We start from the raw sequence: 25,537 nt of genomic DNA, 5'->3' as shown, positions 1-25,537 counted from the left end.
CCAACACTGGACCCAGAGGTAGCCCATGAGGGGGTGCGAAAGCCGAACCAGAATAAAATGATTGTTACCGTCTGGTGTCTGCTTAGTTATGGGGGACTGGGAGGACCATCACTGCACGGGCTGGGTTCCCAGGTTCCCACGGGCTGCAGCATTGGGATCCGTGGCTGTAAAGCAGCGAGACTGAGCTTCCACAGGGCCACTGCCCATCGCTCAGCAGAAATACTAGATGTGAGTCAGACCAATTTGATTGGAACGTTTCTGACGTCGGAGTCGCCCGATTCTCCGGGGCTGGCTGCCAGCTTGGAGCTTACAGCTGTGCAGCAAACCGTGAGGACTGGCAGGGCTGGGTTCATTCAGCACACGCACCACGGTCGGTCACATGTTGTGAAGTACAGGCCCTCGCTTCCTCGACATCATAGAATATCAGGGTTGGAAGGGACCTCAGGAGGTCATCTAGTCCAACCCCCTGCTCAAAGCAGGACCAATCCCCAATTTTTGCCCTGATTCCTAAATGGCCCCCTCAAGGATTGAACTCGCAACCCTGGGTTTAGCAGGCCAATGCTCAAACCACTGAGCTATCCCTCCCTCCCCAATCATTCGGATTGTTTGTACGGAAACCAGGCTCGGTGTTCGTGTGTGTTCCTTTAGCACCCAGAGGCCCCCGTCGTGCCGGGCGTTGCACAGATGCACAGCGAGCGATAGTCCCTGCCCTGAAGAGCTAACGAACAGGAAGGATTATTATCCCTTACAGACCGATAGTTAGATAGATAGATAGACTAACACGGCTGTTACTCTGAGACGGATAGTTGAGGCCCAAAGAGAGGCAGTGACTGGCCCACGGTCGCCCAGGGAATCTGTGGCAGAGCTGGGGGTTGAATCCGGGTTTCCCACAGGCCAGTCCTGTGCGTTGACCCCCAAACCGTCCGTCCCCAGCAGGAGCGAGCCATGCACATGTGTAGACTGACGCAGGAGGTGGGTTACTGGCCGCTTTGCCTGCCCTGGCTCTGAGGGACGGCATTCCCCAGCGCTGCAAACAGGTGTGACCGCCCCAGATTGGCTGACACGCCGGGGACTGAACTGGGTACTTCCAGGGCTAAAAGGTATGACCCACCGCTCCTTGAGCTAGAGTCAGGCTTATGGGTCACTACCTGTCATACTCTTCAGTACTCTGCGGCTGGGCTCAGCTGGAGGGGCTGAGCAGTGGGTTACACTGGGTGTCTGGACCGAAGAACATGCAGGATGTATTTACCCCACTTCTCCTCCCCTCTCTCCCTCCAATGACTTCCAGGTGTCCTTCCTGCTGAGGGTTACACTCCCTTCTCCCCCTGCATCAATTGGGAGGGCAGCCGTGGTGTTCAGTAAACACTCAGCCAGCGCTTGCGGGACACTGGCTTTATGCAGGTTTTGGAGGGGCAGCCGTGTTAGTCTGTATCAGCAAAAACAGCGAGGAGGCCTTGTCGCACCTTAGAGACTGACACATTTATTTGAGCATAAGCTTTCGTGGGCTAAAACCCACTTCATCAGGTTGCCACAAGGACTCCTCGTTCTTTTGGCTTTATTCAGTGACCATGACCTTCTAGGGATCAGCTCTGCACAGTCTGAGAACTGCTTCCACTCAGCTCGTGCCAGGCCCTTTAAAGAGACACTTCCCCACAGCAATGTCTGCAAAGTGACTTTGCCCAGTCACTCTGCTCTCTGTGCAGGGCTCATTCTCCCCCATGTCCACCGTGCTGGGGGACATCTGCAGGCGCCCCATTGTAGCAAGGAGCCGGGGGGAGGCTTTTAGGTGCACAGGGAAAGTGATCAGTGTGGGGGTTGCATGTCACTCAAGTCTCGCTCAATGAAAGGGTGATGGGAATACCCCGCTGTGCCCTGGTGCTGTGTTTGCAGCCCAATGAAGTAAACATGGTGAGAGTTGAGTCCTCTTTAGAACCCAATCTGAGCTGCCCTCTACAAACATGGGCAGCAGATATCTACCTCCACATCCGTGGCTGCCAAGTGGGAATCCCCGGCCATCATGTGGCTATCTGAAGACTTGCAGGGCTCTAGTCATCTTACCAGAAACTTGGGTCTTGTAATAAACGGGCTTGGCAGGCAGCCCAGACTTCAGTGTATATACCCAGCTTCTTCTTTAATTCTCCTCCTTCTCATCTCGCTGTCCGGCGCTCCGCTGCGCAGGTGCTGCTGAGTGTCCTCTGCTTTCCAACAGCCCGACACAGCCCCGGGCGTCTCCACCAAAGTAAGATGCACGTTTTATTGCAATAGAGAAAAAGGGAGCGATTCTCCGGTTGTTGCTGCGTGTCCGACTGAGCTGCCATCAGAGGTACGTCAAGGAACCTGGCTTGCAGCCCACTTCCACTGTACAGCTCTCATACATTGCGTGACTTAGAAAGTATTATAATTAAGATAAGTAAATCCTGAAGAAATGGCTAAACGGAAGCCTGTTCCCAATGTGGAAACTCATTAGGCTCCCAAGGGGTTGCTGTGAGAGGAAATCTCCCATTTATGAAGTGACAGATTGAGCACGATAAAGAAGCCCAGACCACTGCTTCTGGCAGGATGCCTGATTCTCTTGCAGGGCACTTGCTCAGGGCTGTGGGCGCTGATGTACCCAGCTGGGCCCTGGCGTCCCTGTTAAAGCTGGGAGGGGTGAGACTGGCTGCTGCATGCAGGGAGAGGGAGATTTTGTTGGTAGTTGAAGATCTATTTCTAAATCAGGTGCGAGGTGCAGTGTTTGAAATGGGGGAAGGGGGAATCATCCAAATCCAGCTGCATGGATTATAAAGTTTTTTGCTGTGGAGAGGCATTCTCTCCCTGCACCGTCTCACCTCTGCTACTCACACGCATTCCAGGTGGCAGTCAGTATTTCACGTCCTAGAGGCCAAGCCCCTTGTAAGTACCCTACAGACTAGATCCCCTCCCCACCACAACACATCGATCCAGCATGTGGGTGGGTGGGTCTCTGTGCGGTGCGTGCCTTCTTATGGCTGGGAGATGAGAGGAGTTGGTTTAGGAAGCAGGCAAGGTGCACCCCTCTTTCTGTCTGCCTCTTTTCCTGTCCTGCAATAATTGTATCAGGCCAGGAAGTTTGAGAACGAATGTGGCAACTCGTATGGGGTCCTTTGTCAGGGCTTGATCCAAGGTGTGCGATCCAAAAAGCTTCCCTTTCCTTATACTATTACATTGACAAGTGTGGGCAGGTGTTAAGTTAACATGTTCCTGCCACATCATGCAGAGGGCAAATAATCTCGGTCTCATCTCTAGGGATTGTCATTCCCACCGCATACCCCCGTCCGCAATCTCACGACTGGCGTTTTTATTCTCTGAGATGCTTTGATCTCAATCAGAGGAGTGCTCATCTTTTCATCAGTTAACATCTTCCTGTTTTCCCGTATCCTCACCCGTTGTCATTGCCACCCGAGTTTCTAGTTGTCCAGTTCTGGCCAGATCATCAGCGATCTCACTCGGGTGTTGGAATCCATTGAACTGTCAATCTATTGCCTTACTTTCACATCCTCTGAGCCTGCTTATGATCTGCATTCTCAATCCATCTCCTTGCAATGACTTCTCCTTTAGGGTGAGAGCCACCCCTGGACAGAGAGCCCCTGAGTGAATCTCTCTTCATGCTCTGTACAGTGCTGCCCTCTCTAGCAGGAGTCCTGGGGCTTCTCTTTCTTTCCCCCTTTGCCCAGAAGTTGTTACACCCACATACATTTTTGATTCAATAATTAAAATGCAACTAAATGGTTCCTAACTGAATGAGTCAGATGCACAGAATCAGCAGCTCAGTCTCTTTCGGGAGTGGGGTGGGCGGCAATGTCGGCAGGGTGAATTTTCTCCAATCAGTTTGCTGTCTGGCAGGGCTCCCCTACACCATGTCCCTGATGGTGGAGGTGTCAGCAGGGCCGCACCCCCGATAGTTGGAACATAAGGGAAGGGGTTTAACGTGCATGTGGCCAGGAGATTGAGGGCGATTTTGTCAGTGAAGGTGAGGCAGGAATATACTTTGAGGTCAGGTCATTTGGAAGTCACATAGCACTAATGCCTCGTAACATTTCAAGCCACCGAGGGCATGGTTGGAAGTCCAAAGAGTTGCAGATCGCTGGAGGGTGAGTCATTCGCAATGTGTAATAACCAGACATCCCTCAAATCCCACATAAGGCCTTGAAGTGGGATTTAAGTGTTGCCTAGCCCTTGCCCAGCTTAAATTTCATCCTGAGTGAAGATCCCAGTCGCAGGATTCTGGCACTTGTCTTTCCCTCTTAGCCAAGAGCCCTTTACACTGACACTTTGGATTCAAGAATTAGAATGCAGCGAAATGATTCCTGAGTGAAGGAGTGGCCTGCAGAGCTCCAGCACCTCAGTTCCTTGGCATCTTTTTCTTATTTAGAGGAAGGATCACCTAGTGGTTAGGGCACTAGCTAGGCCTTGGGACACCCAGCTTCAATCCCCTGCTCCACCACAGACTTCTTGAGTGACCTTGGGCAAGTCACTTAGCCTCTCCGTGGCTCAGTTTCCCCATCTGATGGGTAACAGCATTTCCCTATCTCACAGGGATGTTGGGAGGGTCAGTACTTGTTAAGCACTTGGGATCTATTAATGAAAAGCACTAGATAAGAAATGGGTGTTATGTTGTTAGAGATGTGTTAATTTTTATTATTAATTATTATTATTATTTATTTCTATGGCTGTAGCACCCAAAGGCCCAAATGGGGGTGCAGGGTGCCCTTTGTGCTGCGCACTGTCAAACAGATTATAGAGTTGAATTGATCCTGCCCCACTGAAGTCCATGTGAGTTTTATAAGGGCTCGTCTACACAGGAAATTGACAGCAGTAGCTATTCTGGACAGCATATGGACACTCTCTTCTGGAACAAAAGTCACCTTATTCTGGAATAATTAGTGCAAAATCCCAAGTAGAGTAATTCTTCTGGAATAAAATCCTTTTTTTATTCCACAGTACCGTCTGCCAGCGGAACTGGTCTGAAATAGCGTATTCTGAAATGGTAATTCTGGTCAATTTCCCCATGTAGCCAAGCGCTGAGTGTTGAAAAGCGTAGCTGAGTCACAGAGAAGCTGTTGGCAGTGACTGAGCTGGGAGAGATAGTTTACAGCTGTGATGTAACACGCACCACAATTATCCATGGTTCGCCTCACAGGAGCTTGGAAGTTTACAGACATAGGTATCTGCTGCCGGGGCTGCTCCAGCAGTAGGAAGCTCAGCCGAATTTGACTGAGTGACACAATTACACAGCCATCTATGGTGTGTTTAAGTGGGCGTAGTGAGCTCTGAAATACACTCCTGCCTCCTAGGGTCTTTCTCTAGGAGCCAGATCACTATTAATTTATAGTTCAGTAGCATGTGGTCAGGGATCAGGGCCCCCAAATTCAAGTCTGACTGCCACATCCAAAGAAGGGGTGGGGTTTATTTCCTGTTATCTGGTGGTTACAATAACAGAGCCATCATGAAATAGCTACAAGAAGGGGACAAAGAGTCCCCATGTATTTGTGGGTTATGCTCTGATTTTGGTGACTGTCTGGCTCTTATTCTGCACTCTTCATTTAATTAATGGAAAACTTCTTTATGCTCTAGTTTTCTTTCACTCAAGTGTGCTCTGACTTGGACAGAATGGGGAACAGCTTCAGGAAGCCCAGGCACAATGAAGAGCAGGTGGGAGATATGCTACACAATGTTTCCAATCAGGTGCTGACAGAGCAGCCTCGAGGTATATTTGTCTTCTGTTTGCTCTTGTTCTTAACCAGTTTCCTAGGGAGCCATCTCAGCATAGTCTGGTGACACTGTAACCCACTGGTTCTCGTTCTCCCTTAGTAGCACTAGAGGATAACAACTTACAACTTCTGTAAGCTAATTAAGTTTTTTCCATTAGTTCAATTAAGAGCATTCCAGGCTTTCTAGTGTAGTAGGGTCCCTGGTTTAAACCCTGCTAGTGATCCATGCTGGTAGATTTCAGAGTGAATTTGTGTGGGGGGGTGGAGGGTGAGAAAACCTGGATTTGTGCTGGAAATGGCCCACCTGTTGATCACTTTAGATAAGCTATTACCAGCAGGACAGTGGGGTGGGAGGAGGTATTGTTTCATATTCTCTGTGTGTATATAAAGTCTGCTGCAGTTTCCACGGTATGCATCCGATGAAGTGAGCTGTAGCTCACGAAAGCTCATGCTCAAATAAATTGGTTAGTCTCTAAGGTGCCACAAGTACTCCTTTTCTTCATGCTGGTAGAGTGAGTGTTACATTCTTTACCCCATCACTGGAGGATAACAGCCTACAGTTGCTGCTGTCTTGTGGGTTTAATTCTTTAACTCAAGTAGTCGAAACAGCCGCTTTTAGAGCTAAAGGTCCTGGGTTAAAACCCTGCTGTTGGGAGTGGGTGTCACATCCCCCACCCCAGAAGCTGGTCTACTAGAGGATAATAACCTACTACTGCTGCCATCCATTGGAGGTACTTCTTTAGCTCAAGTGGTAGAGGCCAATGTTCTCAGTGTTGTAGGTCACGGGGCTCAACCCCTGCTACAGACACAGGTCAGGGGGAGTCATTTCAGCCCCTTCCATCCTGCCGCATCAACTTCATTTTAAAAGCTGCACAAAAGTGAGGGTGGAGCAAAACCTGCGCTTATTGGGCCAGATCCTGGACCCCCCCTTCTAGCTGCTAGATGGTGCAAACCTACCCAAAGTGGGCAGCTGGGAGTTTAGCTTGTGGAGCTGCTCCTAGTCGTCTGCCAACAAGGGAGGGGAGGCTGCCAGAGGCAGGAAGGGGTGGGGCTGGAGCACAGTATACTCCAGAGACCCTATTCCAGTGAAGTGGCCATAGGGACTGCTACTTCCAGCGTAACTTAAAGCTCCTTGAGGGTCAATGCAGTCAGATCCCCAACTGGTGTGAATCGGGCGTCGCTCCCCTGGAGTCAAAGTGTCACGCTCTCACTTTCTAAGAAAAACTGCCTCTTCCCTTCACGCATTTCCCTTCCCCGGTTCTTGTCAAAAGGCCAAGAGACAATGAAATGTGCATGACTCGTGTCACAGAAAAAAAGACAAGCCCTCAAAAACTTGCAAATAGGAAATTCTCACAATTTCAGTAGCCACAGGGTCAGCCAGGATGAAAACCAGAAATCTGGTAGGTCTGTCATCTACCCACTGAGCCAAACTACCCGTGAAGCTTGTCAGTCCTATATATGTGCCAGTTTTCCTCTGTGTCTTCAGCCTTGCGTCTCTTTTCAGCGTGGTCTATCTAATTTTCTAGTTCCTTTTACACGGTTCCATTGCCATAGCATTCAAGTATCTCACAGATGCTTTCTCGCTGAGTGATCTATCTAGGCAGCTTACGTATTGTATGTGGCCTCCTGCTAATGTAGTATCATGGCTCCTTACAATTGTCACTGTATTGATCCTCAGAACCCCGCTGTGAGGTTAAGGAAGTTACACGTGGGGAACTGAGGCCAAGGGAGACAAGGGGCCAGATCCACCTAGGGACTTAAGCGTTGCAAAGCGGAGCGTCGTATAGCCCCACTTTTAGGTGCCTAGAAAAATCACTGGGATCCGCCAAGCCTGGGTTAGGAGCCTCGGCTTCCTGTACAATGCATGGGGGGAGAGGGGCACCTCAGAATGGGACCCACAAAAGGCAGCCCATTAGACAGGGAGACACCTAAGCTAGCCCATGGAAGACGCTGAGCAGGGGCGTGTCCCCAGTCCTGCCCCCTCACGGAGTTCAACATCTAGGCCAGGTTGTCAGGAGGTGCCTCTCTCTGCTAGCGATCCACAGCTGGAGGCCCCTCTCCTGGCGCCAGGTGGCTGGGGTGCCCAAGTTGTTTTTGATACTCACCTGGAATGTGGGAGACTCCCCTTCAAATCCTCCTCTGGCTGATTTGAACAGGGATCTGCTGCCTATCAGGTGAGGGCCTAACCACGGGGCTAAGGAGTCCCTCTCACATGGTCTCTGACCCATTTAAGGGTTCAATTATTTAAAAATGAACAATGTCACCAAGCGAGATGTGCATCAGAATATCCCATCGCTCAATGGGTTGGGAACCCACTGGAGAGGTAGCTGAGCCCTGTTCAAATCCCTTTGTGGGGGAATGTGTACCGGGGTCCCCTATATGCTAGGTGAGTATCTTAACCACTCGGCTAAAGAGAGGTCTTCTTCCGCTAGGTGGCCTCTGAGCACACGTACTGGATCAGACAAGTTAGGCGGAGGGGCGCTGGTCGTTCCTCTGGTTTTGAATCACTCTGGAGTTTAGGCATGAGTTAGGTGTCTGGGTGCCTAGACTGACAGTGCCCATTCCCATAGGCAGAAACACAGACACTTACCCTAGGTGCTGAATTAGTTTAGGCATCTGCAGGGTTAGACGCAGCAGAGCAGGGGTTTTGTGCATCACAGCAGTACCTGAACCTTGGATTTAGGTGCCTAATCCCAGATTAAGGCAGCTACGTCACTTTGTGGATCCTGACTGAAGTGACTGGGCTAGCCGGACCCTGCGTCTGATCCAGGATGGCTATTTCTATGTTCAAAGGTGCTGATACCCTCCTTGGCCTCAGTGGGAGCCCAGACTGCTGGAAATCAGCTTCTTGTTTAGATGCCTGACTGTGGATACTGGAGTCTGGCTTAAGCATCCAAGTTTGAAAACTTTGGCCTGAAATCAGCAAACAGAATAAGCCATCCTTTCCAAATTCTACCGCTCCGGTCACCTTCCTGGCCTACCATTCTGACCCCGTCATCCTCGCTAGCCACTGCCTCTGTTCTGTAGCCAAGCTCTTAATATCTGTGATGATCCAAAGTTTGATCCCTCATCGTCTCTTCCCGAATGGCACAGGGAATGTAAACAGCTGCTTTAATTTTTCAGCTCAGCCTCTGGCCGGGGCCAAGAACTGGTTTCGATTCGCCATCGGATTCATGGCAGTTCTGAGCATCATCATTTCCCTAGTTGTAGCTTTGGCAGGTGAGTTCTCCACCCCTGGCTCTTTGCTCCGGTTCCCCTGCAGCTCTGTCTCACTCATGATCTCCGGTCTGATTACAAGCACTGGCTCAGCTTCTCTCTGATTATTTCTGGGGCTCCCAACACCTTGGAGTGGCTATCACCCTGCTTTTCTGCAGGGCTCTCCCTACATTAAACTCCCCCAGTCACTCCCATAGCAGAATGCATGTCACCTGCACATGCCAGGTTCTCAGTTGGCATTAATCGGGGTAGCTTCCTTGACACTGGGAGGCAGTGTGGCCTAGTAAATAGGGCACTGGACTGGGACACAGGAGACTTGGGTTTTATTCTTGGCTCTGTCACTAGCCAGCTGGTGACCTTGAGCAAGTCACTTCGTGCCTGTGTACCTCAGTTTTCCCATTTGTAAAATGGGGATCCTGATCTCCCTTTGCAAAGTGCTTTGAGCTGTGTGAATGAAAAGTGTTTAGAAGAGCGAGATATTATTATTATTCAGTGGCGCTCGGCTGCTTGACTGAGGGGCTGGCCCTTTGTCTATAGAACATGCTCCATTAAGCAATGCAAAAACCTATAACAACACAACCTCCAGGCTGAAAAGTTAAAGAAATGGGTCATAAATAAAGGCATGAGCAGGGCTTAAATTCAGCCTGAGCTGTCCAGAGTGGAGCTCTGATAAATATTTTCAAAGGCTCGAGCCCGGTGCCCTCTGTGGGCCAGAAGCCCAGAGCCTCAGGAAATACAGTATGAGAATTTAAACCCTGGGCATGAGACAACTGAGCTATGACTCTCATGATCCCATTCTCTTCTGTGGCCCAGATTACATCTCCCATGATAGATCATTGCCAGGGACTCCCATGATGCACTTCCACCCTTCTCCAAAAGGGGAAAAAAACCATGATGACATCATGGGAAATATAGTCCAACCAGGGAGCCTGGCCTATAGAGGAGAATGGGAGAATGAGGCACCTGGACTACAACTCCCATGAGGCACTGTGGTGGCATATTTGTCTTTTTGCTGAGTTTCTCACTATTCCAATTTTCACCAAAAATATCAATGAATTTCCACAGGGGGGAATTGCTGACCAATTTAACTAGAGAAGGCTGGTGTAAATCAACATAGCTCTGTTTACATTGCTAGCTTGCATCAGCTGAGGATCTGAAACCAAACCTTTAAGAGAGACCAATCCAATCTCCAGGCAAATGATGGAGAATCTGCCCCCGTCCCATAGGGAGTTACTCTGATGGTCACTCTCCCTGACTGTTAAAAAGTTGCATTTTATTTCCAGCTTGACTGGAAATATCAGCCCATCTCAGGTCATTCTGACGCTCTCATAGCCCCAACTCTGACCAGAAAATCACTTCCCCGGCCCTTTAGCTCCCTCCCTGCTGCTGTTGGGGATTACACCATGGCTGCTTTGCTGGACTGAAAGGGTTAAATTTGGGTTCATTTTGTTCTCCTTTTACTGCTTTCCTAGCAGATGAAGGAAACATCGAGGTGAGTCGAGTTTTCACAGTTCTCAGCTAGTTGGTACATTACACAGCTTTGCTCAGTATAACTGCCCAGGCTCAGACACCTGTGATCTGGCCATTCCACATCAGGGTATAAGGGGAACATGGGACTATCTCCCATCCATCTCATGCACAAGTCACAAGGCAGTGAAATTCCTGCTGCTTTACCTGTCCAGGCTTCTTGCACCTCTTCTTGGCCAGAGAGTGCAGTCAAGAGGGGCTGGTAGACAAATCCATGCTTAACCTCAGAGGCATTAGCCTGCAGGGGTGATGTGATAAATGGTTGGGCTGTGACCAGGCCCTGTGAATCCTCTTTGTTTGGGGTGGAGAATGGTGTGGTTGTGATCTTCCGACATAGTCTGCTATGAGCTACAATCCAGAATAACTCCATGCGGTTCCGCGGAGTGACTCTGGATTTACACCAGGATAACAGATCAGAATCTGTCCCAGGCATCATTGACTTCGGTGGGATCACTCTACATTTACATCAGCGTCACTGAGATCAGAATCCACACGTGGATCCACGGACTCCGGTTTTCCCTCCAAGTCAATGAGATCAGAATCCAGTCCTGACGCCAGCGGTTAGACCCGCAGTTCCCGTAGCTTCTTTCTTGTATCTTGAGTGACACAGAGTGGTTGATTCTATGAGCTACAGGTGCTGATGCCCTGCTGCTGGGGCAGTACCCCAGGCCCTGATTTCCTATATAAACATGGGTAATTGAATCTGCTTAGGGATCAGTTTTATCTGCAGTATCGATCACTTTAATTTCAAATGCCAACTTTCCTGCCTGTAACTCGGAGCAACAAGTGCAGTTTACAAGATGGGCTTGGACTCAGAAGAAGTGGGGTCTGTTCTCAGCTCTGACAGTCTGCTGGGTGACCTTGGGCCAGTCACTTCCCCGCCATGTGACTCAGTTTTCCTATCTGTAAAATGGGAATAATGGCACTGCATTTCTTTATAAGGAGCCTTGAGATCTACAGATGAAGTGCTGGGTAAGAGCTAGGATTATTCCTAGAAACACATGTCTGTATGTGTGTGTGTGGGGGGGGCAATTAAAACAGACAGTGGGGAGCGGAGAATGCCTAACCACTCTGCTATTTGCTTTCAGTAGTAGCCTCCAAGCATCATTCCTCTCCTCTGGACCTTCCTGCTGCCGCGTGCCCAGATGACTGGATTGGCTACCGAGGAAAATGCTACCTTTTCTCAAAGGCTCACGGGACCTGGAACGAAGGCCAGAGCACCTGCTCTTCACTCAATGCCTCCCTGGCTGTGATTGACACCCAGCAAGACCTGGTAAGGCAGAGATCCGGCTTCTTTGTGGGATGCAGTTAGGCAGATGTGGCAGAGCAGACAATGATGGAATGAGGCCTGTCCTGCTCTGGGGAACCGGTGCTGGGAGCTCAGACAATGAAAGCTGAGGGTTAGATGATTTCCTGGATCACATAACAGTTCTCCCTTTGTCTACTTAGACTGTGAGCTCTTCGGGGTAGGACTATCTCTCCCTGGGTGTCTGGGCAGCGCCTGGCACAACGGGGCCGTGATCTCGGCTGGGGCAGGGACTGTCACTGTGTGTCTATGCAACACCCAGTGGGACCCCAATATTAGTTGGGGCTACCGCCATACACAAATAATAGATTCCCATAGTTTATGTTCAAGGTTATTATGAATCAGCTCCTTAAGCGTGCCTGACACATTGATCTGCCCACAGTCCAGATTTGGGTCAGTTCTGATCTCTCCCAGCAAGGAATTCTACAGCTGAGGTCAGGGCACTGGTCCCAGTCTGTGTCTGTCCAGCTGTCTTGGAGAGTGGAGCAGCCTCCAGGGAAGGGCTTTGTAGGCAAGGCCCGGAGGCCTGATTCCCCATTAGCATCTTGTAGAGGCTCTGCACCCAGCCCCACCAGCTCCACCTTGCAGGGAGATTCTCAAGGGGCTGTCCGTACCTGCTTTAAGGGACCCTCATGCTGCCCAGTGTGGCCTGAGCGTAACTGACAATTAGATCCCAGGAGGACTTTCCTTTTCTCCTTCAGTGAATGACGAGTTTGCTGTCCCCAGTGTGCTGTGAGAGTCATCCCGGACATTTCTCCCTTTGTTGGTTTTAAAGGATTTCCTGCAGCAACATAAAGGCTCCCCTGCATGCTGGATCGGCCTCTGGAGGAGGGACCCGGCCCAGCCCTGGAAATGGGTGGATGGTACAGAATTCAACAACCGCCTGTGAGTGCTTTCTGCTAAAAGCCCGCTCACGGTTGAGTCAGAAGTTAGGGCTCTCATCTGGTAGAGCTGACAATCCTTTCCTCCAGGGGTGTCTCCTTCATTTTGTGCAGAGGGTCCGAGCCCTTCTCTGAGCACAGCCCGTGGGGCACACATTTAGCAATCTCGTTCTCTGGACACTTGTAAATCAATTGTGGCACCTTGTGTGGGAAGATATGGCCCCGTGTAACAACACCCTGGCTGGGAGTGAGCTGCGGATCTCTGGCTGTAAAACACAAGTCTCTACAGCTCAAGCTGAAGAAGGCTGTTAAAAGGCAGGAGCAGACTTATAAGCCTTTCACTGGGTCCCGCTCCTAGCGAGGGATAAAAACCTGCACTGGGCAAGTCCCATTTCCCCCTGCACTCCATGCAGTGATTTCACACCAGGGAAAACCGGTTGTAAAATGCTTCCATGCTGATTCAGCCACTTTCCAGTGGTGAAAATGACCATGCAAGGGGCAGGGCCACATAGAATGGGCCTGAAGCCCTTTACAGATTGAGCTGGGTGAAACTTTTGGGCTCAAACCATTTAGGAACACAGCAATGTTTGGCCCTGTCACGTTCACTAGATTGCTCATTGAAGGGGAAAAAAAACCTAAAAAAAAAAAAAAATCAAAATGTTCTGGTTTCAAACAAATTTTCCTTGCAAAATGTCCTTTAATTTTATTTTTTTTTCAAATTCAAAACTTTAAAAAACTAGCTGCCAGCCACATAAAACATTTCAATTTTTGTCAAAACGAAACATTGTTTGACCCAAAGTGAGGTTTTCTTTTATTTTATGAAATTGCTAAAGTACCCGAAAATCTGTTAATTTACCCCCTTTATGGGTCTGAATGGTTCTTGCGCTGATAAATATCCCTAGTGTAGAAAAGGCTTCTGTGACAGTCTCTCATGGGAAAATCTGTTAAGCGTGGATCAGTGCTCTAGCCTGAACGGAGGTTCCCTGAATCCAGCCTCATGCCTTACCCAGAAGGCCATTCTCTCCAGCACAGCTGCTTAGATTTTCCCAGAATGCACCGTTACAGGTCAGGCTGTGCTGTGGGAGTGTCCATGCAAATATAGTGACACATGGTCTGTGAACACCATTAAACCGGGTCAGTTATAACCAGCTCTGATGAGAGAACTGTAACTTGGTTGGTTTTTACCGATTAATTGTATTGTGGGAGCCTCATTCATGGAGCAGGACCCCCATTGCGCTAGGCGCTGTACAAACCTAGAACAAAGATGGGCCCTGCCCTCGTAGACCGGATCTGCGAGTGCAGCAATTACACAGAGGGTCCCGTGTTTGGATGCTTCCTGTGTGATGCAGCTGATGAGTGACTCTCCCTCCATTGTAGGTTCAAAGTGGAAGGAGACGGACTATACGTATATCTCAACGAACGGCCCAGCAGTTCATTGGGCCATACCAACATGCAATCGATCTGCAGCCAGCCGGACGAACTGGCAAAGAGGAAACAAAACGGGGCCCTGCAAGCTTCACTGGAGTGAAGCAAATCCCCTCTCTTCAGCGGTCACTGCTGCTTCCTATATTACAGACATTGAATAGCTGCTTTAAGTGCCGTACTCAGCTCAACCTTAACTCCGGAGTTAGGAGAGCACCTCCATACACAGGGCTCTACCACGGGAGTGGGTGGGCGAGGTTCGGTGGCCTGCAGCGAGCAGGTCAGACTGGATGGTCATGATGGGCCCTTCTGGCCTAAAAGTCTAGGAGTTTAATTAAACCATTGCTCAGAGCCCCCTGCCAAGTTCAGGGCCGGCTGGGAGCTGCATGTACACCGTAAAGAGACGGTCCCTGCCTCAAACTGCTTACAAGCTGGCTAAGGCCTGCTCCACCCAGATTTTGTACAGGTTTAACTAGGCTGGCAAACGTTGGGCTTTTATTGGTAAAAGTCGATTTCACCGTATATACACACACACATATTCCCACAACTATGAACATTTAAATAGAAAAAAATGCTTAAAAATAAACCTATATTATCAGTCAAAATTGCAACCATTGAATGCTGCCAAGCCTAGCTATAGCTACTGGGCTAACATTGATCCCCCCCCCCCCCCCCCGCCCCCCACCTTGTGGTCTGCTCCCAGCAACGCTAGGGAACAAAGGGACTAGATCAAGGATTCAAATTCCCTTATTTTGCCAGCTGTTGCTCCGCATCAGCTCAGAGGAAGACGGAGGCCTCTGTATATAAAGCCCTTTGAAATTCGTCACCATGGGGCAGGAGCACTCTGCTGGGGCGCTGACGTTCTCATTTGCCTCACACCACGATAGCGTCTTTCTGGCAAATCCACTTGAATTCGGCGCTGCAGGTTTCCGAGTTGATCGAGTTCCCCTTTACCACCCCACAGCTGCCGGAGGCAACAGGGCCCGAGACCGGGAACCTGCGGAGCGAAGGAGAAAGGTAGTGATAGATGGATCAGAGACCCCCTCCTCTCGCAGTGATGGGATGCTGGCCTTGATACCAACCCAGCTGGGCTGTGCCCAGATGCTGATGATAGCGTAACCCATGGCTGAGTGCCTCTCCTAATCTCATGGGATGGCTTCTTAGCTCAAGCTGTGGCAGCTTTTGCTTTTAGCTCTGGAGGTCCCCAGTTCAGTCCCTGGGCTGTCAGCCGTCACAGCAAAACCTCCCAGGACATGAACTGAGTTAGGGTGTCTTGTACGGGGAGACTTTGGCAAACCAGTAAAATGCCTGAAACCGCTATGGCTTATTGCTACAAGCAGCCAAGTCCGCAGGCTGTAAATTGGCCATTCAGCATTCTCAGTTTGACCAAGGCAGGAGGGGTGGGGGGGGAGTTTTGGGTGCCACAGAAAGGGCAGCTTGACACACACCCCCCCCCTCCTTCCAGATAAGAATTGTGTTGAAGTGGCTGATCCTGCTCTTCGAAAATGCATGTATGTGCCCCAGGAATGTCTAGTGGGGCCTCAAGGCTGCAAACTCTGGAAAAACCCACACCTGGTTAATCGATAATCAGAAGGAGCCTCTTGCTTGACTATTGAAACTGCTTACTGAACAAGTTTTCTTTAAGGGACACGTCATTCTATGACTAATGTATAAATAAGGGGGAAAAGTTTGAGATAGTTGGACTCTTTTTGGACTCTCCTTCTGGATACATCTTGCAGTCCGCACCGGCAGACGGAAGATTTGGCCACCGGAAGCCTGCCGCTGTGCCACTCGAGAGCCACCCTCAGCTTTGGTAATTATCGAGGGTTGGGGGTGTTTTACTAACCTTTTGCAGACGTGTGTAAATGCTTGAGACTAAGTAAAGTTTAGCTTTAAGTGAAAGCACCCTTGTGTTGTCCTGTTTGTGCCAGCCATCTATCGGTCGGACAGCTGATTTATTTCCTGACACCACCTCGCACAGAGTAAAAGTTACTAAGAGCTTTGGGTTGAAAGAACCCCGGGTAACAGTCTCGTCTTCCCCCATTCTGATAACCACTCCCCGTTATTCAGGCCCCACAAGTCTCCGGGGAGATCCTGCCCCCCCTTGAAGTCACTGGGAGCTTTGCCAGGATCATTCCATCTCTGCTCTCTTCTTGTGGCCGATTCCTCTCTCGCTCATTGCCGATTTAACAACACGGACGCCCAGATCCACAAAGGTATTTCGGCTCCTAACTCCCATTGAATTCAATGAAAGTTTGAGGCCCTTGCGTCAATCATTATAAAGCTTCTGTAGCCAATGGTATTTAGTTTATTGCTCATTTCTTGTATGGTTATAATCAATAAGCAGGTTACGTCGTATATAATCATTGTATGCTCAATAGAGTTAAGATGTAGGATTATAGAAGTCTAAGAATGATTAGGAGCTGGAAGGGTTAATTTTGTATTCGGTATCTAACTAACGAGGGGCTGAAACACAAGGCCTGCAGGCTCAGGCCTGCAAGATTTAAGCTTCGCTGATGGAGCTGAGAAATGCCGACATAAGCAAGTGACCAAAGAATAACCCGATGCCCTAAGATTACAGGGAAAGAGGTACCAAGTGGTGGAATTGTGAAAAATCTAGCGGGAAGATTAATTTTAAATCATAAGAATGCCGCAAAGGTGCACCTGTTTCCAACGTGTGCCTTAATCACAGGACATAGGTTGTGTATTAATGCTCATGAGGATAAAGAGAACCTACACGACCTATAGGAATCGGGGTACTGTACCTTTCTAGAGGACATCAGACCAATAAGGAAAAAGAGGGTTGACACTTTTATGGACAGGCACAGACCGTAGGCGTAGACAGAATCACATTATAAAGAGGATGCCCAGAGTGGGAAAACTGAGCTCCCTACGGGAAAACTCCAGCAGGAACCATCCCTCTGTTGATGGGCAAGCCATGCGAGACCCATCAGACCTTAACACTGCTGTTAAGGTTGTGAGTATATTTGTAACTTGTGCATATGTCTGTGGAGAATTTCTATGTGCATGGGTATTCATACCCTTAATACAATTTGTAAAACAGATAGACTTTGTACTTGTGAATGTCTGTGTGGTCACTACCCTTGGTCTTTATTCCTTCCTAGAGACTCTAAATCTGAAGGGAGTGGCAGAGGTGACTTTCACGCCATTAAGCTTGAACCTGTAGGGACCACGTCCGAATGCAGAGTGGTGTGACCCCAGATTACAAAACTCACTTGAAATAAAAATCAAAGGCTAACTGCTCTCTCTTTAGCTAAACAAAGAGATGGTGAAGAGGTGACTTGATCACAGTCTCTAAATACCTACATGGGGAACAAATGTTTAATAACGGGCTCTTCAATGTAGCAGAGAAAGGTCTGGCACAACCCAATGGCTGGAAGTTGAAGCTAGACAAATTGAAACTGGAAATTAAGGCCGACATTTTTTTTTTTTAACAGTGAGGGTAATTAACCACTGGTAGAGTAACTCAAGGTTCATGGTGGATTCTCCATCTTTGACCATTTTTAAATTGAGTGGATGTTTTTCTGAATCATCTGCTCTGGGGTTTATTTTGGGGGCAGTTCTCTGGCCTGCGTTTATATAGCAGGTCAGATTATATGATCACACTGGTCCCTTCTGGCCTTGGAATCTATGAAGATGGGGAAACTGAGGCCCAATGGGGTACAGAGATTCTTAATCCTCTCCTTGTTTTATTATCAGACCGTGCTGTCTCCCAGACCTGGGACTAGAACCCAGATGGTCTAATCCAAGGCCCTGGAATCAGTAGGAGCCAAAGGAGAAACAAGGCCCTGATTTATAGCCTAGTCGCAGAGCAGATGGTTGCAATAAGAACATTTGAATCGCAGCGATGTCCAAGTCGTCTGTGAAACCTGAGCTCCTGCTGGGATGCTAGGAGAGATTTCCGTCCAAAAACGCACAGCCCTGCGGAATCTGAGCCCAAATGTGCAAAGCTTCAGAATGAGCAAATCATAGGACTGGAAGGGACCTCGAGAGGTCACCCAGTCCAGTCCCCTGTGCTCATGGCAGAACTAAATATTATCTAGACCACCCCTGACAGGTGTTTGTCTAACCTGCTCTTAAAAACCTCCAGTGACAAAGTTTCCACAACCTCCCTAGGCAATTTATTCCAGTGTCTAACCACCTTGACAGTTAGGAAGTTTTTCCGAATGTCTAACCTAAACCTCCCTTGCTGCAATTTAAGCCCGTTGCTTCTTGTCCTGTCCTCAGAGGTTAAGGAGAACAATTTTTCTCCGTCCTCCTTGTAACAACCTTTTATATACTTGAAAACAGTTATCGTGTCCCCTCTCAGTCTTCTCTTCTCCAGACTAAACAAACCCAATATTTTCAATCCTCCCTCATAGGTCATGCTTTCTAGACCTTTAACGATGCTCTTCTCTGGACTTTCTCCAATTTGTCCACATCTTTCCTGAAATGTGGCACCCAGAACTGGACACAATACTCCAGCTGAGGGCTAATCAGTGCAGAGTAGAGCGGAAGAATTACTTCTCGTGTCTTGGTTACAACACTCCCGCTAATACATCCCAGGAGGATGTTTGCTTTTTTTTGCAAGAGTGTTACACTATTGACTCATATTTAGCTTGTAGTCCACCGTGACCCCCCCAGATCCTTCCTAACAAATCTACAAATGCGGAGGAAAAAGTTATCTTAGCCACAGTGAATCTGCAGGCAACACTCACAGTGTTTGATTTAAAGGGGAGCCGTCCACCCAGGTCCAGTTCCTGGTGTGGGACGTGATGTTCAGGCCGATCCAGATGTGGTTTGTGCCTTCTGCGATAGTGTTTATGAAATCCTGGGGAGTGTAAAGCAAGCGACTGGGTGACTGTCACACGGTCTTACACCCCCTGCATATACAGAGACTTCCCCCTCCTCCCCGCAAGCCCCATCACACCAGGAGATGTATCAGAGACCCAAAACATGCAAGGAAAATGGATTCTGACCCAATGGGGCCAGCACACTGCATGATACCCTCTCACTGGAGAGCTTCAGTGGTACTGAAGAATAGACCTGTTTCCCTGAGAGTTGCTGAGTGGTAAAGGAGTCAAAAATTTGTGGCACATTGATTCACACCAGCTGGAGAACTGGCCTTGTGCATTTCACTTTACCATCTCCTCTTGGTCCCGGATCACGAGCATCTGTGAATTCCTCGACTCACAGTCTTTCCGGCTCTCACTCCAGATCTGACTCCTTCTAGAATCCCAGTAGCACTTTCCCCTGTGTGCCCGCCAGTCCTTAGGGCAGAGTTCGCACCCGGTGCCCCCTGGAAGAAGAAACAGAGATGCCCGTGAACTCACAGAAAGCCAATATTTTTATTTCAAGCCATTCAAAAGCCCTAGCCCACAATGGGCGCTAGGAGCCAGACTCCCAGCTGGTGTCGGTCAGCATGGAGCACATCAATTTACACCAGCTCAGGATCTGGCCCGAGAGCGATCCTAGTGAAAAATTTCCATCCAATTTTGTCATAGTGGCGGGCGATGGATTTATTTTCCCCTCTTTTCTCATAACTCAGAGCTCAAAGGATTTCACTCAAACTCCCCCCCCCGCCCCGGATCCCCAACACTGTATGATGTAATAAATGTTTGTCACAGACCCAGCAAAGGAAGCGTGACCCTGGAGGTTGAGTATCAGAGCATTTGGGGGCTCTAATTACAGTTCTGGGTGCTCTGCAGAGTGAGAGCTACCCCCATGTGACCACTAGAGGTCACTGCTGCCATTAACACAGGTGAGGACGGGGAGTCTGGGTATGTTGCAGGTCTCTGCTGAATATAGGATTGTTTTTGTGTTGGTTTGTTGCATTGCAGTAGCCCATGCTGGGCACTAAACCAACAAGGCACAAGAAGACAGTCCCCACCCCAAAGGGTATTTTTGTTACCTGCATTTCAGTAACACCTAAAGGCCACACTGCCTTAACTTAGGGGAACTGGACTGTTACTCAAGAGATCTGGGGTCTTTCCCAGTTCTGCCACTGAGCTGCTGGGTGACCTTGGGCAAGTCACTTCCCCTCTGGTTCCCCTCCTGCCTTTTGTTTAGGTTGCAAACTCTGCCAGGCTGGGACTGTCTCTCCCTGTGTGTCTGGGCAGCGCCTGGCACAAGGGGGACCTGATCTCAGCTGGGGCAGGGACTGTCTCTCGCTGTGTGTCTGGGCAGCGCTCGGCCCAACGGGGCCCTGATCTCAGCTGGGGCAGGGATGGTCTGGGCCTCCATGTGCTACTCTAATGGACCTAGTGACAGACAGCCTCCATCCCAAAAGCTCAATCTAAACAGAGAAAACATCCAAAGGAAGGATCATTATCCCTACTGTACGGATGGGGAAACTGAGGCCCAGAGTGATGTAATAGTTTGCCCAGGCTCGGACAGGGAGTCCGTGGCAGAGCCAGGCGTTGTACCCAGGTCTGCTGTGTCCCACTCTGGCATGTGAGCAGTGAGCTTTTCCAGCAGATGTTGAACGACCATAGTCATTCCACGTCCCACCCGGCTTCCCCAGGTCAGGTGTTTCCCAGATGCTGAGCCCAGCCTGGAAATCAGTTGAGAAAGAATCTGAGCTGAGGTTACCTGCTGGGCCGCTCCAGGCTGGGTCACACAGACTCTGCTTGAGACGAGACACGAAGGCGGCCTGCTGGATGTCGCATTCTGCCCATCCGGCCTGGAAACCTTCCAAACAGCATCCGTGCAGAGGGAGGTTAGGACACAGCACATAAGGAAGCTCTAAGGAGCTAGGTCACGTTCCATAGCCCAGAGGGAAGAGAGAAGGGGAGCAAATTTGGGCCCGGTTCCCCATTATCTTGCCCCTTATGGTGTCATTTACGCTAGTGTAGAATGCCACCATCTGCTCTGGTAGCAGATCTAGTCAATATTATCTGTATTTTCTGTGCTTTTTTTTTAAAAAAAATTTCAATTAGATACCCAAAAAAATCCAGTTTTTCGCTTCTGTTTCCCTTCCTTTTCCCCCTTCCTCCGTTTTCCCATTAAAAAGGGCTGATGGAAGGAAAAAAAGGGGAAGGAATGGGGAAAATATTTTCAGATGTTTCGTTAAACTCCAGGAAATTTTAAAAATATTTAGCGAAGGCCTTTGTCAAAAAAAACAAAAACAAAAAAAGCCACGATCTGGTATCTTTAGTAATATTTTGCACTGGTTTTCCCCCTGCGGTGAAGGGCAGGGAATCAGACACGTATCAGAGGGGTAGCCGTGTTAGTCTGTTTCAGCAAAAACGAGGAGTCTTGTGGCACCTTAGAGACTAACAAATGTATTTGGGCATAAGCTTTCATGGGCTAAGACCCACTTCATCAGATGCATGGAGTCAGACCCATGGAGGTGAGCTGGTCTGGAGAACACGGTGGAAACCGGGCCGCAGTCATGCCCCCACTGGGGAAGATGAACCATAGCTGGTGGGAGAGTCGAATGAAAGTTGCCACTCTCATTTACCCTCTTCCTGCACTTGCAGTAGGCACCGAGGTAACAGGGTTACAGACATAAGAGCTGCCGTATTGAGTCAGACCAATGACCCATCCAGCCCAGTACCCTGTCTCTGACAGTGGAGGACAGGTGGGGTCCCAGAGGACGTGTGAAAGGTAGAGCTGTGGGTTAAACACCCTCAGGGCCTGGAGGAAGCCAGCGCCTGTGCCAGATACTTACCCCAGACACTCTGAGCAATCACAGCCGACACCAGAAGGACACACACAGCCCCTAAAACCCCCACAGCAACTTTATAACCATCGAGACCAGGAGGAGAACCTGTAAAAATGCAAACGTGGGGAAACCTTTTCAGTGAAGGATAAAAGTAGCCATGGAGGGATTTCCTGCCAAACCTACCAACCGGATTGTGGTACTAATCCTAGTGCATTCCCTGCAATTTCCACATCTAGTTTTGCTGGGCTCACTGGCAGAGTTAGTGCGACCATCTCAGTGTAAGATCTTTGGGGTAGGAGCTGGGGTACACAATTAATAGAAGTAAAACAGTAGCACCTAGAAGGCCTAGCTGAGATCAGGGCCCTGTTGTGCCAGGCGCTGTACAGACACACAGGGAGAGACAGTCCTTGCCCAAAGGTTGACCTAGTATAATTAGACTAGACAGACAAAGGGGAAACAGAGGCACAGAGACTTACCCAACCTCACAAGCAGGGACCTAAACCAGGTCCCCTGGCCTTTACCCTACCCAGTACCCCATGGCACGTCAGAAAGATATACTGTTATTTCAGGCCAGGCCAGCCAACAGTTCTTAACAACTCCCCCCCCCCCCCCCATTAGTGTCAACAGAACCAGCAGACAATACAATTAAGCAGCCCACTGTTTATTCCCTCCTTGTCTCCCTGGGTAGGAGCGTAGGTGTTGTCACACTGGACCAGAGCATGGGTCCATCTTGTACAGTCTCCTGTCTCTGATAGGGACCAGTGCCAGATGCATTCGAAGGTGATATAAGAACCCCATATCTACAGCAACCAGTCTGGATGCTGAGAGCTCTGACGCTTACCCCACACCCTGACCAGTCTCCTTTACTGATCTCTGTTGCACTGTTTTGAACAGCCGCCACAGTAATTTTGCACATCAAAAGTGCTCTCTGTCAGCAAAACACTCGTTTGTTCCCTCGTGGAGCTGTGGAAGAAATGCTGCAGCCCTGTCAGAAAAGGTGGATGAGTTTTTCCACAAGTGTCTATGAAAGGGAACTAAAAAGGGCCAAACTGGAATTTGAAAAGCAAAGAGCTCACGACGTCAAATCAACAAGATTCTTTAACTAGAGCAGAAGCAGGAACCCTCTGTGCAAGAATAAGTTAGTCTGCTGGAAAACCATGATTTTAAGGGAGCAATTAAGGAGGCTAAGGACATTTCTGAGAAGCTAAATATCTTTCTTCGCATCAGTTTTCACTACAAAGGGTGTGGGACAGATTCCTATTCTAGCACTGCTCTTTGCTGGTAATAATGTTGACTTCCGGTCAGAGACTGAGCTACCAGACCAGGAAACTGATGATTTTAAAAATGTCATAAAATCACTCAGCTGTGGTTGAGAATGTTACCCCCCCCTTTTTTTTTAAAAAAAATGGCATTTTTTCTGCTTTGAACCAAAGCTCTCCATCTGACTCTGCTGACCTACCGAAATCAGGACTGAAAGAAAAATTTTGCAGAACAACCAACACGCAAAAAAAATTTTTTGTCTTCACATTTCTGATCACTTTTTTTAAACTGCAGGTGTTTGGAAAAAAAAATAAAAATATTTTTGCAAAAAAGTCCATGTTTGAAGAGGGGCAAAAAAGGCCATTTTTTCCCCCAAGAAAAACCTGTTTTTGCTGGGGAAGTTTCAACCAGCTTTGCTCGTGCCGTCACTGAAACCTAAAGAGCAGACGCCATTCCTGAGTGGACAGTGTAGGTTGGTTTATAGAGCAGTACCTTGGCTCCCGTGCGGAGATGGCTGGGTTGAGTTTATCCTCTTCATCTGGAGGGTCATGACGACGTAACCGTCTTCATTCTCCATCTTCTGATGCCGGTGTCGGGTTCGGTTTCGAACAGAGGATTGGAGAAGAAGAAGAGACGCCTGTGGATTCCGGCTGGTCTCCACAAGCCTACAGAGGAAGTACTGGCTCCTCCCCAAGAATCAGGTGTGAAACCACAACATGCAGAGATGCTGGTGTCCGATGGACCCAGCCGTGACAGTGGAGCCAGATGCTGAGGAGGGGGGTGCAGGTGTCACATGGCTGTATGCCCGACCTGGGGGGGCCAGATGTTCTTTGGGAATAAGGCAGCGTAGCTACAGCTCATTGACCCCTGCTGAAAAAATCTGGGCCCATTGACACCAATTGAGCAACCGTAGATTCACACCAGCTTGAGTTTGGCCCCACTGACGCCAGTAGAGTTATGGGCGATTTGTACCAGGTGGGGAATCGGGTTCAGAGCAGTTTGTGGGGAGGAGACGTTGATAAGAACTAGCTGATAAGAACCTACGAACTGGCTCAGCCCAATGGTCCCACTACCCCAGTATCCCATCTGTGACAGCGGCCAATGTCAGATGCTTCAGAGGGAATGAACAGAGCAGGGCAATTTATCGAGCGAGCCATCTCCTGTCACCCTGTCCCTGCTTCCGGCAGTCAGAGGCTAGGGACAGCCAGACCATGGGTTGCATCCTTGACTGTCTTGGCTAATAGCCATTGATGGACCCAGAAGTGATGGACTCCGGTTTTGCTCCCCCGTCAGCAGCACTGTCAGACCCTACCGGGAGAGTGCCGACGGGGGGGAGAAAAAGGGGCAGCTGCCCCAGACCCCAGCTTTGGGGGCCCCCCTGGAGCCCAGGGGGCTAGTGAGGGACCTGCTTCCAGCTGGGAGCAGGGGCCGAGCCCCCCCTGCACTGTCTAGCGGCGGTGGGAAGAGGAGACACTCAGCCCCAGCCCGCTCCACTCCCCCAGCTCACAACCGCTTCCCGCCCCCGGCACTCACCGGCGGTGGCAGGAAGTGGAATGTCATCGCAGCTGGGAGCCGGCAGAGTGGAGGGGGCTGGGGCTCTCCACTTCCCATCCGCGGTAAGGATGCTGGGCCCAGTGCAGGGTGCAGCGGTATGTCGTGGTGGCTACTTTCACTCCTGGCTGGACCGATCCTCCAGAGACTGATCTAATTCATTTTGAACCCTGTTACACTTCCGGCCCCCTCCACCTCCCCTGGCAATGAGTTGCACAGGTTGACTGTGCATGGTGGGAAGAAATACTCCCTTTTGTTTGTTTGTTTTCCACTTATGCTCAAATAAATTGGTTAGTCTCTAAGGTGCCACAAGTCCTCCTTTTCTTTTTGCAAATACAGACTAACCCGGCAGCTACTCTGATCCCTTTTGTTTGTTTCCCGTCACCAGGTGACCCCTGGTTCTTGTGTTACGTGAAGGGGTAAGTAACACTTCCTCAGTCCCTTCTCCGCACCAGTCATGATTCTAGAGACCTCTATCAGCTCCCCCCTCGGTCATCTTTTTTCCCCCCAAACTGAACAGCCCCAGGGTTTTTACCTTCTGCTCACACGGCAGGTATTTCACACTCGTCATCAGGTTGATCATATCTGCATTCCCCCCCACGGCTGCCAACCACACTGAGAACATCACACAGCACCTGCGATGAAGCCAGCCTCCTGCGGGTCAGCCTTTGCTGATGTGTGGGAAGCCATTTTCCATCTGCTCACCTTCGAGCCAGCGCTGACTGGCCGGCCTTCTCCTGCTGGATAACTTTGGGTGCAGCCCACCCTTCCTGTGTAAACAACAAACTGTGGGAGAGAACGCCACAGCGGCTTCCTCCTGGAGTGGGACCCAGCTCATCTGTCTGCAGTGGGGTTTGCTCCCTTGCTTGGGGGGGCTCGAACACTTGGATCCCCAGAGAGATGTGCTGATGTCGGCAGACCATCTGGCAGCCATGCACAGAAGCCGGATACCTCGTTCCACCAGTCCCAGGGCCGTCTG

General features: G+C 49.6%; 3 protein-coding genes across 3 annotated transcripts in view; 2 read left to right on the top strand and 1 right to left on the bottom strand.

Annotated features, from left to right (window-relative positions):
- Positions 1 to 1,851: 1,851 nt before the first annotated feature.
- On the top strand, positions 1,852 to 14,761 carry LOC125621416 (C-type lectin domain family 2 member A-like). Its single transcript, XM_048818280.2, has 7 exons — positions 1,852 to 1,908; positions 2,210 to 2,239; positions 5,593 to 5,725; positions 8,853 to 8,948; positions 11,561 to 11,745; positions 12,554 to 12,663; positions 14,037 to 14,761. Exons 1-7 carry the CDS (start codon positions 1,852 to 1,854, stop codon positions 14,185 to 14,187), a joined length of 762 nt encoding a protein of 253 aa, XP_048674237.2. The 3' UTR covers positions 14,188 to 14,761.
- An 80-nt stretch (positions 14,762 to 14,841) lies between these two features.
- Positions 14,842 to 23,691, bottom strand: LOC125621686 (killer cell lectin-like receptor subfamily F member 1). The gene is made up of 6 exons (XM_048818815.2): positions 23,500 to 23,691; positions 21,754 to 21,852; positions 20,673 to 20,771; positions 19,226 to 19,380; positions 18,800 to 18,912; positions 14,842 to 15,078 (listed from the first exon to the last, which is right to left on the bottom strand). Exons 1-6 carry the CDS (start codon positions 23,582 to 23,584, stop codon positions 14,955 to 14,957), a joined length of 675 nt encoding a protein of 224 aa, XP_048674772.1. The 5' UTR covers positions 23,585 to 23,691; the 3' UTR covers positions 14,842 to 14,954.
- Positions 15,561 to 25,537, top strand: part of LOC125621688 (C-type lectin domain family 2 member B) — a 37,570-nt gene continuing 27,593 nt past the window's right edge. Inside the window, exons 1-2 of the mRNA XM_075119565.1 lie at positions 15,561 to 15,894; positions 16,152 to 16,297. The gene's annotated coding sequence lies outside the window, so the exon portion shown is untranslated. The remainder of the gene's footprint in view (positions 15,895 to 16,151; positions 16,298 to 25,537) is intronic.

Source organism: Caretta caretta, chromosome 14, assembly GCF_965140235.1.
Source record: "Caretta caretta isolate rCarCar2 chromosome 14, rCarCar1.hap1, whole genome shotgun sequence".
In the NCBI taxonomy this organism is placed as follows: domain Eukaryota; kingdom Metazoa; phylum Chordata; order Testudines; family Cheloniidae; genus Caretta; species Caretta caretta.
This window is presented reverse-complemented; position numbering and strand designations above follow the sequence as displayed.

Bases quoted from the DNA above. Each gene is read 5' to 3' on its own strand.
- LOC125621416 (XM_048818280.2), top strand. From the start codon at position 1,852: ATGGGAATACCCCGCTGTGCCCTGGTGCTGTGTTTGCAGCCCAATGAA. The intron at 11,746-12,553 runs GTAAGGCAGAGA...TTGGTTTTAAAG, and splicing joins TTGACACCCAGCAAGACCTG to GATTTCCTGCAGCAACATAA. The intron at 12,664-14,036 runs GTGAGTGCTTTC...CCTCCATTGTAG, and splicing joins ACAGAATTCAACAACCGCCT to GTTCAAAGTGGAAGGAGACG.
- LOC125621686 (XM_048818815.2), bottom strand. From the start codon at position 23,584: ATGGAGAATGAAGACGGTTACGTCGTCATGACCCTCCAGATGAAGAGG. The intron at 21,853-23,499 runs GTACTGCTCTAT...GCATTTTTACAG, and splicing joins ATCTCCGCACGGGAGCCAAG to GTTCTCCTCCTGGTCTCGAT. The intron at 19,381-20,672 runs GTAACCTCAGCT...TTCTTCTTCCAG, and splicing joins AGCCTGGAGCGGCCCAGCAG to GGGGCACCGGGTGCGAACTC.